This window comes from Equus caballus, chromosome 2 (genome assembly GCF_041296265.1).
Source record: "Equus caballus isolate H_3958 breed thoroughbred chromosome 2, TB-T2T, whole genome shotgun sequence".
NCBI classification, from domain to species: Eukaryota; Metazoa; Chordata; class Mammalia; order Perissodactyla; family Equidae; genus Equus; species Equus caballus.
Window position 1 is genome coordinate 48330326 of NC_091685.1, and position 10849 is coordinate 48341174.

Sequence of the window (10849 nt, forward strand, 5' to 3'; positions counted from 1 at the left end):
CTTCCTCCACTTTATATGCAGGTTGTTGCCATAACATGGCTAATGAATGGTGTAAGTCTGTGCCTGGGAGCTAAACCCATGGACGTAGGCTGCCAAAGCGGAGCGCAGGGAACTTAACCACTGTGCCACAGGGCTGGCCCCAACATATGGACATTTTTAATACACTGCTGGGATTACAAGGAAGTAAATATCTCCAAGGTCCCCCCAAAATTAAGCATTAAAAATAAATAAATAAGTAAAAAATTGAAGAATAGTGAGCAGACACCCAGGATGATGAGGGAAACATGGGAAAGCAGAGAATTCCTGAATTCCCTGGACACGGGGATAGAGAGCCATACTGGCCACACTGCAGTCCAGGAAACAAGCATGGGCCCTTTGCGCAGGCACTTACGACACCAGGACCCCTTCCTCACACAGGAGGGCCCCTGCAGGGATGCACCCTCAGAACGTTCACAGGTAACAGGTGACAATTAAAAAGGAGCAAACGTTCAAAGAAACCATATGTGATTAGTGAGAATCACCAGAAACAACACAAAACAGACTTAGACCCCCAAAGACTAAGGAACTGGAATTGTTAGGTATAGAATATAAAATAACTATATTTTCAAATATATTGAAATGTTCAAGAAATTGAAGCTGGAATCCAAAAAATGAGCATGCACCAAGAGAGCATCAAAAATGATCAGACTTAAATAAGAAGCAAGTATAACTTTTAGATATGATAATAATTACGTTAAATGGAAGAGTTAATCAGCAGATTAGACACAGCCAATGATTTGGTGAACTGGAAAAGGGAGATGAAGAAATGGCCCAGAACCCAGCACAGAGACACAGGAGATGGGAAGCACAAGAGAGAGACGAACTGATGCGGGAGGTAGAGAAAACAGCTAAAGCTTTCATTTCATAGGAGTCCCCAAGAGAGAACAAGTAGAATGAATGAGACGGAATTGAAGAGATAATGGCTGAGAACTCTCCAGATGTGATGAGAGACATGAGTCCGAGGAAACAGAGAACACAGGGTATACCAAGCGGGTAAATAAGAACACACACACAGCTACAAACATGCTTAAAACCACAGAACTCGAGAGACAGAGACGATCTTGAAATTACCCGGAGAGAACAGACGGCGCCCTTACTCCGGCGCCTATCTGAATGCTAACCCCGTCACAAGCTGAGCCCTGACCGGTCGCAGGATGAACTCTAACCTGCTCTCAGGCTGAGCCCTGACCGGTCGCAGGATGAACTCTAACCTGCTCTCAGGCTGAGCCCTGACCGGTCGCAGGATGAACTCTAACCTGCTCTCAGGCTGGGAGCAGAAGCCAGGAAGGCCGGCTTTCTCTGAGCCCGGCCACGCGCCCTGCTCTGACAGCCATCTCCCCGTCCCCCGGGCTCCGCAGCCTCCCCGCAGCGCGGGTACTGGGGGTGGGGAAGGGCCGACGCCGCGCGGGGGAGTCCGGTGCCATCTCGCGGCTGCTCGGAGCACTGCGCATCGAGCCGCGCCGCAGGCACGCGATTTCTGGGCCGGGATCCCGACACAGACCCCGAGCTCGCCAGCCTGGGGTCATCTTATGGGGGTCACAGGGGAGCTAGGGCCTCCCAGGATCCAGAGGTCTCGGGGTCCTTTGGAGAGGCCTCTAGGGGTCACATCCAGGCGCAGAGCTGCTCCTCCCCGTCGGTGGGGCGTCCTGCCCGCCCCCCGTTGCCGGACCCTGGGTGGTGGCTGGGTCCGGGGCTCCAAGGAGGGGGCGGCAGCAGCAGGCGGAGGCGCCGGGCCAGGCGGGCGCGGACGGCCGAGGCGAGCACGAGCAGCGGAGGCAGCGAGAGGAAGCCCAGCACGATGAGCGCCGCCGAGCCGCGGTCCGAGAGCAGCGCGCGGCACGCGGGGCGGGGTGCCGGGTGGACCTGGGGACCGGGCGCGGTCAGGCGGGGCGGGGCCGGGCCGAGGTGTGTGTGAGCGTGGGGTGGGGGGGCGGGGGCGGGGCAGGTGGACCTGGGGGCGGAGCCTCAATTCCGGGGCGGAGCCTGTTAGCTGGTGGACCGGGGCGGGGCCTGGGAGAAGGTGGACCCGGGTCTCAACTATGGGGCGGGGTGTATAATAGGAAGCAGGTGGGCAGGGAGAGGCCTCGGGGCGGGGCCAAGGATGGGGCCTATGAGCAAGTGGAGTGGGGGTGGGGCCTCAATTGCGGGGCGGGGCCTGGTGGACCCGGGCCAGGCCGGTGGTCAGGCAGGGCTTGGCCCGGCCTGAGGGCTGAGAGTGTGAGGTGTCTGAGGCTGGCTGTGGGCCAGTTTCTGAGTAGAGAACAGGAGATGGGGGACGCAGGTAGTAAATGACACTAGTAGGGAGTCCCTTGAAGGGAAGCTCAGAGAATTGCCTCCTGCCCCCCCCCACACCCCCGTTTCCCGACCCCTGCTTTCGTCCCTACTCTGCTCTCCCATGCCCTTCCCTATGCTGGCATCTGACCTCGAGCCCCTGCCCATGGCTGTCACTAGCTGGTGCCACCTTCTCTTCTGCCGCCCTGTGTTCAGTCCCTCTCCCCTGCCTTATGCCTACAGAAAGGGACAAGGGGTCCTGTCTGCCTACATCCTCCCTGCCCCAGACCAAGCCGTAGCCCATTCCACAGGGGGAAACCCAGCCCAAGGCAGCAGGAGTCTGCAAGGGGCTGTCTGGGGCGGGGGGGGGGGGGGTGAGGGGTGGGAAAGGGCTGTGGACTGGTGAGGTTTGACAATATCTTCATCTTCTCTTCCTAGTACACCCCTCCTCTCCCTACCCAACCCAGCCGTCCAGGCCCTGGTGGTCCCTGGTACAAGGCTGGGAGGCCTCAGGGGAGGGAGGAGCTGTCCCCTCGGGTGACAAACAAAAGCCCTTCTTTTGCTGCGGCCATGTGGGGGGGCTTGGCAGAAGGGCTCTCCAGGGAGGGCACACGTGTCTCTGGGGACAAAGGGGCCATGCTGGAAGGGGGAAGCTTCACTTTCAGCCCCAGGACCCTGAACTTCTACAGGACCCCCACTCCCCAGAAACCCCAGCTAGTCCCCCACCTCCACCCACGGAGGGCTCAGCTCACCCTTGAGTGGCACAGGAATCCCAGGTAGACGACAGCCACTGCCGGGAGCAGCACCAGCAAGAACACGGTCGTGGGCAGCAGCAGGTGGAACAGCAGCCCGGCCAGCACCCGGCCACACAGCAGCAGGGGCCTGAGGCTGCAGATGGCCAGGCCTGCCCACCTTGGGCACATCAGGGCTGAGGCCTGGTGGTCAGGAAGCCTTTGGGGCAGCATGGGTGTCGTGTCTGAAGCACCCCCTCCCTCATCCTCCTCTGCCTCCCTCTCCTGCTTACTCATGTTCTCCTGGCCAGAGGGCCTGGTAGGCTCACAGTGGTGGTTAGATGGCAGGCCTGAAGCCCCCAAGGGTCAACCCTAGGTCCCCAGGTCAGACCCCCTACGCAGACCCCAGCAACCGGATAGTAGACCTAGTTGGAGGGCAGGACCCTGGCCCAGGTAGGTCCAGTCCCGACCATCAGTCTCCAGAGCCACACTCCTGCTTCAGTTTCCCCCACTGCCAGGCTGGACCTCTGTGCCAGGCGACTACAGCTCCCACCCTGGCCAGCCTCTCCAGCCAGTTCCTGAGTGCCCTGGTCAGGGCCTGCACAGCTGTCCATATGGCCCGGCATTAGAGCCCTCCTCTCTCCTGGTCCCGCCCTCTTCCCGCTTCTAGATCCCACACGCGACAACTTCATTTCATAGGTCTGGACTCTGACAACTGCCCCATCACTAGCTGCCACGTAGAGGTCACCACCCACTCCACTTCCCAGCCCCGGCCCCTGCTGGTCCCCTCGTTTCCAGCCCTGCCCCCTCTCAGCCTCAGGAAAAAAGGCAAGATACTGGCTGCCTACACTGTAGGGGTGAAAGGGCACATGGGCATGCATGTGAAACACTTGATGCAGGACCCAGCACACAGTAGGCACTCAATAACAGCAGGTACGATTCCTGGCATCCTTTGTTTCAGAATCCAATCCAGCCTGAAAACAGTGGGAAGATGTATTGTGTTATTTCAAGTCAGGGGAAGCATTCCCAGCCCCTCTAAAAACCCCAACTAATTTCCCCAAATATTTCTAAAATCCTCCTAACAACTAGGGTTTTCCTGCATGACATACGGCATTTCAAACACCACTTACGTAACCAGCTGACGCTTACACTGAGTTGGTTATCTGCAAGCTGAACGAAGGAGGCCGTGCGGCAGGCAGCCAATGGGAACCAGTTCCCACCCTTCGCTTCGCCCTCCCAACCTTCTCCTGATATCCTCCTAGCCTCTCAAGCTCGCTACCTCCCTTCACACACGTTGGAAGGGGAAGATGACAGCAATCATGCACAGGCCCTGTCAGGACAATGGCTGAGGCTCCCCTGCGGTGCGTGCCAAGCCCTGCTGCCCTGCGCACACACAATTTAACTGTCTTCACTGGCACACGCAGGCCAACATCTTACAGTAGCTGTTTACTTATTCAGATAGTGAATTTGGAGTAGAAAATGTTGCAAATGATAATGTTTGGATAGACACAGTTCAGATGGAGAGGATCCCTACTGTATCTCCTTTCTAAGCCCACCCTGTCCTCAGATCCCTCATTCATTCATTTGCTCATTCGACAAACACTCACTGAGCTCCCACTGTGTGCCAGGCACATCTCTAGACCCCTTGGGTTCAGTGGTGAGTCAGGCCAGCAGAGGCCACTGCCCTGTAGGGGATGGCTCTCGCGGGCGCGCTGCCAGCCTGGCACGAATCCACAGAGGCCACATGAGCAAGCTGCCATGCCTTAGGCTATGGAAGAACATGGGAAGACAGGCCACACAGCTGGCTCTCACTGCCTCCTGCCTTCCAGGAGGCTGTCATGAGGCTCCCATGGCTCTGACGAGGTGTGGGACGTTCCACCACGCCCCCAGGGTGCAGCCGTAGCACAGAAGTGGCTCCTCAGCAACAGGTTGCCCACGCCCCGCGGGGCCACCTGTCATCTGGTTCTGTTCATCTCAGTGCCATCCTGTGGAACAAGAGATGCAGGGAGCTGACATCTCTGCTCATCTTGCTTTTGCTGGCTACTTAAGCAGTAAACAGAATCCACCCAGAGCACATTGCTTCTTTAGCCATTGAATCTGCCAGCCTGTGTGATGTGCCTTGTGGAGCTTTCATTCTAGAAGAGGGAGGCAGACATTTAAAATAAAATAGACAGGTACTTTCGCGGAGTGGTAAGTGCTAAGAAGAAATAAAATGGTCTCGGACAAGGTTGCTTCAGCTTGGGAGTCAGGCTCGAGCATCTCTCTGGGGAGGTGACATCTGAACAGAGTGACTGAGGCTCATGGGGGAGGGTCCATGTGGTGTGAGGGTGGGATGGAGACCCTCAGCCCCTTGCCTGGAGACCCACCCTTGGGGCCTGGCACCTGGAAGGGCTGCTCTCTTAGGGAGGTGGAGGAGGGGCCAAGGCTCTGCTGCCTCTCTCTGGGGGGAGCGGGCAGGGCAAGGCCCTCAGGATACCTCATCCCCGGGAACCTGCGGGGCTGGAGGAGGGCTGGGGTGGGAGTGACCACCCCAAAACTGTGCTGCCTCCTGGTGGACAGTCACAAGAGGCAACTGCAGTGGGGAGACTGCAGGAGCTGGCCGCACCTCCTTCTTCATCTTGTCTCTGGACAGGTGGCCTTACCCAGGGATTGGGGGATGGGAAGGCGTCCTCAAGGCCAGTCCCCCACAGGCTCACCCTGCCCCGGGGTCCCAGAATCAAGGAGGCCCATACTGGAGACTTTGCTCAGGCCCCTCTGGCGGCATCACTTTTCCACCTCCAGATGCAGTTTCTCTCGTAAAAACCCTCCCTTTGCAGTTGAACATTTCTGCTGCCCCGGGGTCCGCCCCTTCACAGCCTCTGCCGACTTGCCTCAACCTACTCTCGAGGGATTTCCTATGCCCCCTCCGATGCAGGTCACCTGCCTGGTGTCCGTGGTGAATACTCTGTCCTCCTGCACCATCTGCGTGGAAGGGAAGGGACCCACCTCACCATGCCCACCTCCCCAGCCTGGAATCAGGAGAGAGGCCAGGCTCCAGCTCCTGGGTGGTCTTAGCCATCAGGGACAGGAGTAGGGGTGAGGGGCAGGACTGAGGGAGGGACACCTCAGGAGTCACGTGGGTGTCTGCCCAGGGGCAAGTTGTGGCACATCAAAGACTGTGCTCCTTGGAGGAGCTGCCGTTCATGGGCATGTTCCTGCCTTCCTGGCCTTTGTCTCTGGGCGGGAGGCCAAGCCAGGTCCCCGGCAGTTGGCATGGGAGGAGGAGTGCTGGGGCAGGGGCTGCTGGCAGGCAGTGCCTCCCCTTAAGTTAAACAGGGTGGGGAAGTGGCCCGCAGCCTGGCCCAGGTGGCAGCTCTGCCTCCCCACCCCCCACACTGCTGCAGCTCCAGCCTTCAGAAGGAGTGTCATGAGAGGGCCACTGGGCTGTGGCTGAGCCAAGACCGGTATGGAGAGGACCCCCAGCCAGAGGACAGAGCCTCTGGGCAGACTCCTTCTGGGGGTAACTGGAGTCAAGCCCCTCAGAAGGCTAAGTGGTGGCCTGGTCCCCTGGGAGATGAGGAGTCCATATTGGCCTGGGGACACATGGGCCAGGGCTGGCCAGAGGCCTCCAGCATCCATGCAGGATTCCTATTCTTCCAAGATGGACCCTGGGAGCTCTGAGCTGGGGGAGCAGGACCTGACAGAGGAACTGCGGTGGATGGAGCTGGGCTTGGAGGAGGCCCTGGGAGCTGAGACAGAGGGGCCCAGTGTCCTACAGGCCGGGGGGCGCCTGCTGCAGGCCGTGTGGAGGGGTCCTGTGGGCCTGGCCACGCAGCTGCTGCAGCAAGGGGCCAGTGTGGAGGAGAGGTGAGCCCCAGGGCAGGACATGGTCTCTTCACCAGGGAGGGAGGAGGTGGGGCGGCGGGGGGGGGGGGGGGGGGGGGGGGGGGGGGGGGAGTCTCCTCATGGGGAAAGGTAGCAGCTCCCTTCCCTAGGCCAGGGTCCTTTCACTGGGCGAGTGGGCAGAACTGTGGTCCGTGGGGAGGGGTGGAGACGGTTCCTTCATGGGCAAAGGTAGCAGATCCCTTTCCCAGGCCCGGGCCTCCTTACTGGAGGGAGGGGAGCTTCACTGGGCGGGGCAGGCCTCGGCCGTCCCCACTCTGCCCTCGCTCACCTCGCAGGGACCAAGCCGGCAGGACCCCACTCCACCTGGCCGTGCTGCGTGGCCACGTGCCCCTGGTGCGTCTCCTGCTGCAGCGCGGGGCCCCGGTGGGAGCCGCGGACCGCGAGGGGCGCACGCCGCTGCACGAGGCTGCCTGGCACGGTCACTCGCTGGTGGCCGAGCTGCTGCTGCGGCGCGGGGCCCCGGCGGCCGCGCGCTCCAGGGCAGGCCTCACGCCGCTGCACTGGGCCGCCGCGCTGGGCCGCACGCTGCTGGCCCGGCGCCTGCTGAGCGCGCCGGGCCCGGACCCCGCGGCGGTAGACGCGCGCGGCTGGACGGCGGCGCAGTGGGCGGCTGCGGGCGGCCGGCTGCCGGTGCTCGAGCTGCTGGCGGCGAGCGGCGACACGGGCCTGGACGGCGCCCTGAACGTGGCGGCCGCGGCCGGGCGCGCGGCGGCGCTGCGCCTCCTCCTGGCGCGTGGGGCGCTGGTGGACGCCCGGGACGGCGCGGGGGCCACGGCGCTCGGCATCGCGGCTGGCCTGGGCCACCGGCAGGTAAGTCCTAACCCAGTCCCCGTCCCAACCCAGCCCCCGAAGCGACGGGGCTGCACCACCCTACCCCACCCAGTTGCGGGGAGGTCGCAAACGGGGTGGACCCCTCGGGTAGGTGGGGCTGGAGGCGCCTGCACTCTCCGCCCAAGGCCACAGGGTGGGAGGGTGGCCAGGAGGGGCCGGCGGCTACTTTGCTCTCGCTAACCCGCTCATGGAAGGGGGACGCGGGGAGGCCCTGGGGACGAGGGGGATGGGATGGGACATGACACATGACATGCTTGGCCTGTTATTTGGACTTTATTCTAGTGGCCGTAGCAACAAATATTTATTGAGCACCAGGCCTGTGCTTGAGTCCAGCCAGCACCCAGGCAGCACGGAGGGGCACAGGGGCTGCAAAGTCTTGGATTTCATCTGAAGATGGTTAGGGGGACAAGTGGAAGTCTCCAAATAGAGCCCCTCTAGGGTGCCTTACGCACAGGCTCATGTCAAGGCCAGATGAGGCCTGGGGCAGACAGACCCCACTGGCCTGGGCCAGGGCTGGCCCTTGCCCTCTTCTTCCCTCCTCTTCCAGGACATGGAGGTGCTGCTTGACCACGGAGCAGACCCAAGCCTCAAGGACAGGCATGGTTGCTCTGCGCTCCACAGGGCTGCCACCAGTGGACACCTGCCTGCCGTCCAGCTGCTAGCAGCCTGGGGAGCAGAGGTGGATGCTCGGGACTCATTAGGCCTCACACCCCTGCACCACGCTGCTCGTGGAGGCCATGTGGAGGTCGCCAGCCACCTCCTGGACTGGGGTGCGAAGGTCAATGCTGCTGGTTGGCTCCACAAGACCCCTCTGCACCTTGCCATGGAGCGTGGCCATGGCCCTACTACAGAGCTTTTGCTGAGCCGAGGAGCCAACCCCACCCTGAGGACACAGTGGGGTGAGGTGGCCCAGGACCTGGTGTCTGAGGGGGGCCTGCCCCAGGCGCTGCCTACCCTTTGCAGAGAGCAGGTGGAGTGCTAGGGGCACAGAGGGGCCCCAGGGGCCCTGAGGGTCTCAGTGTGGGGTTGAGCCCACATGGCCAGAGCAGGAAAGATAGCTCCTGGCTCCCACAGCCTTCTGAGTATGTCAGGCTCCTCTCTTCTGAGCTGAGGCTGCCTGCCTGGGCAGAGAGGAGAATGGCTGAGAGGTTCCTGGAGGAGAAGGAGGCAGTGGCTCGAGCCCTAACGGGCCTGTGGCCCTGGTACTACCCCACTGACTCCTGCGGGCCCATCACCCCCACAGCTCCAGGCTTCTCCACACTCTTTGGTGGAGAGACTGAGTTGTAGTGATAGATTTGACCAAAACCTGATGGTCTCCCCTTTGTCCACCATGGGGGTGTCACTCTCAGCTGCTTGCTCTGTACGTGGGAGCGTTCTGTGTTTCCTTAGATCCAGTATTTGTCTATTGGCATCCATTAATTACAGGGTCAAACTAACGGCCACCGTTGTTTACATCTCCGCTGTGATCCAGAGCCCACACTCTGAACTGCCACCTTCTCTCTCACACCTCCAGCTGACGTCCCCCCCGCCCCGGCCCCAAATCACACAGGGCCAGGTACCAGACCCCTGGGGACAGCCTCTATGCACCAAGGCCCACTGGGATTATCCAACAAGCCAATCCTAAGCTGTTTCCTGCCCTGCCTTGCCTTTCCTGTGGGAACCCTGGGAAAGGCTCTGGCCTGAGCTTCCTCGATCCTGCTTCCGCCTCCTGACACTGCTGCTTCCCCTGTGGCCCTGCAGGGCATGGCATGAAATGTGAGTAATAAGAATCTTCTTTCAATGGCATCACTCAGCCATCTCCATAAATTAAAAATTGAAACAGAGGGACCGTTGTCTCTGACTGCCCACCTCCGTATCCTCGGAGAAAATCATTGCCATTATTTGATTTTTCTGAAAGAACAGCTTTACAGGACAGATTTCATCTTTCAAAAGTGAGAGTTCTAAGAACATACAATGGAGAAAGGAAAGTCTCTTCAATAAATGATGTTGGGAAAACTGGACAGGCACATGCAAAAGAATGAGAGTAGACCATCATCTTTCACCACACACAAAAATTAACTCAAAATGGATAAAAGACTTGAAGGTAAGACGTGAAACCATAAAACTCCTAGAAGAAAATATAGGCAGTACACTTTTTTTTTTAAATTGGCACCTGAGCTAACATCTGTTGCCAATCTTTTTTTTTTCTTTTTCTCCCCAAAGCCCCCTAGTACATAATTGTATATTTTAGTTGCAGGTCCTTCTAGTTGTGCTATGTGGGATGCTGCCTTAGCATGGCCTGATAAGCAGTGCTAGGTCCACGCCCAGGATCCGAACTGGCAAAATCCTGGGCCGCTGAAGCGGAGCGTGCAAACTTAACCACTGGCAATACACTCTTTGACATTGGTCTTAGAAGGATCTTTTTGAATACCCTGTCTACTCGGACAACGGAAACAAAAGAAAAAATAAACACGTGGGACTTCATCAGACTAAAGAGCTTTTGCAAGGCAAAGGAAACCAGGATCAAAATAAAAAGCTAGGGGCTGGCCCCGTGGCCGAGTGGTTAAGTCCGCATGCTCTGCTTCGGCAGCCCAGGGTTTCACTGGTTCGGATCCTGGGCGCGGATATGGCACTGCTCGTTGGGTCACCTTGAGGCGGCATCTCACATGCCACAACTAGAAGGACGCACAACTAAAATATACAACTATGTACTGGGGAGATTTGGGGAGAAAAAGCAGGAAGAAAAAAAAGATTGGCAACAGTTGTTAGCTCAGGTGCCAATTTAAAAAAAAAAAATTAAAAGACAACCCACCAACTGGGAGAAAATATTTACAAATCATGTATCTGACAAGGAGTTAATCTCCAAAATATATAAAGAACTCACACAACTGAACAACAATAAAACAACCAACCTGATCAAAAAATTAGCAAAGGATATGAACATTTTTCCAAAGAAGATTTACAGGTGGCAATAGGCACATGAAAACATGTTCAACATCACTAATCATCAGGGAAATGCAAATCAAAACTACACTAAGATACCACCTTACACCTGTTAAAATGGCTATAATCACTAAGACTAAAAGTAACAAATGTTGGCGAGGGTGTGGAGA

General features: G+C 58.4%; 2 protein-coding genes across 4 annotated transcripts; one reads left to right on the forward strand and one right to left on the reverse strand.

Annotated features, from left to right (window-relative positions):
- Positions 1 to 134: 134 nt before the first annotated feature.
- On the reverse strand, positions 135 to 7332 carry TMEM88B (transmembrane protein 88B). 2 transcript variants are annotated; one of them, XM_070261146.1, is made up of 4 exons: positions 7195 to 7332; positions 4649 to 5026; positions 3063 to 4015; positions 135 to 1902 (listed from the first exon to the last, which is right to left on the reverse strand). In XM_070261146.1, exons 3-4 carry the CDS (start codon positions 3336 to 3338, stop codon positions 1642 to 1644), a joined length of 537 nt encoding a protein of 178 aa, XP_070117247.1. In that variant the 5' UTR covers positions 3339 to 4015; positions 4649 to 5026; positions 7195 to 7332; the 3' UTR covers positions 135 to 1641. The 2 variants fall into 2 exon arrangements, with proteins under 2 accessions (XP_070117247.1, XP_023491781.1); XM_023636013.2 differs by lacking the exon at positions 7195 to 7332 and having other exon boundaries at positions 4649 to 5176.
- Positions 6351 to 9027, forward strand: ANKRD65 (ankyrin repeat domain 65). 2 transcript variants are annotated; one of them, XM_023636005.2, is made up of 4 exons: positions 6360 to 6484; positions 6682 to 6887; positions 7202 to 7736; positions 8305 to 9027. In XM_023636005.2, the coding sequence occupies exons 2-4, from the start codon at positions 6682 to 6684 to the stop codon at positions 8737 to 8739; spliced, it is 1176 nt and encodes a 391-aa protein (XP_023491773.1). In that variant the 5' UTR covers positions 6360 to 6484; the 3' UTR covers positions 8740 to 9027. The 2 variants fall into 2 exon arrangements, with proteins under 2 accessions (XP_023491770.1, XP_023491773.1); XM_023636002.2 differs by having other exon boundaries at positions 6351 to 6887.
- The last annotated feature ends 1822 nt before the right edge of the window (positions 9028 to 10849 follow it).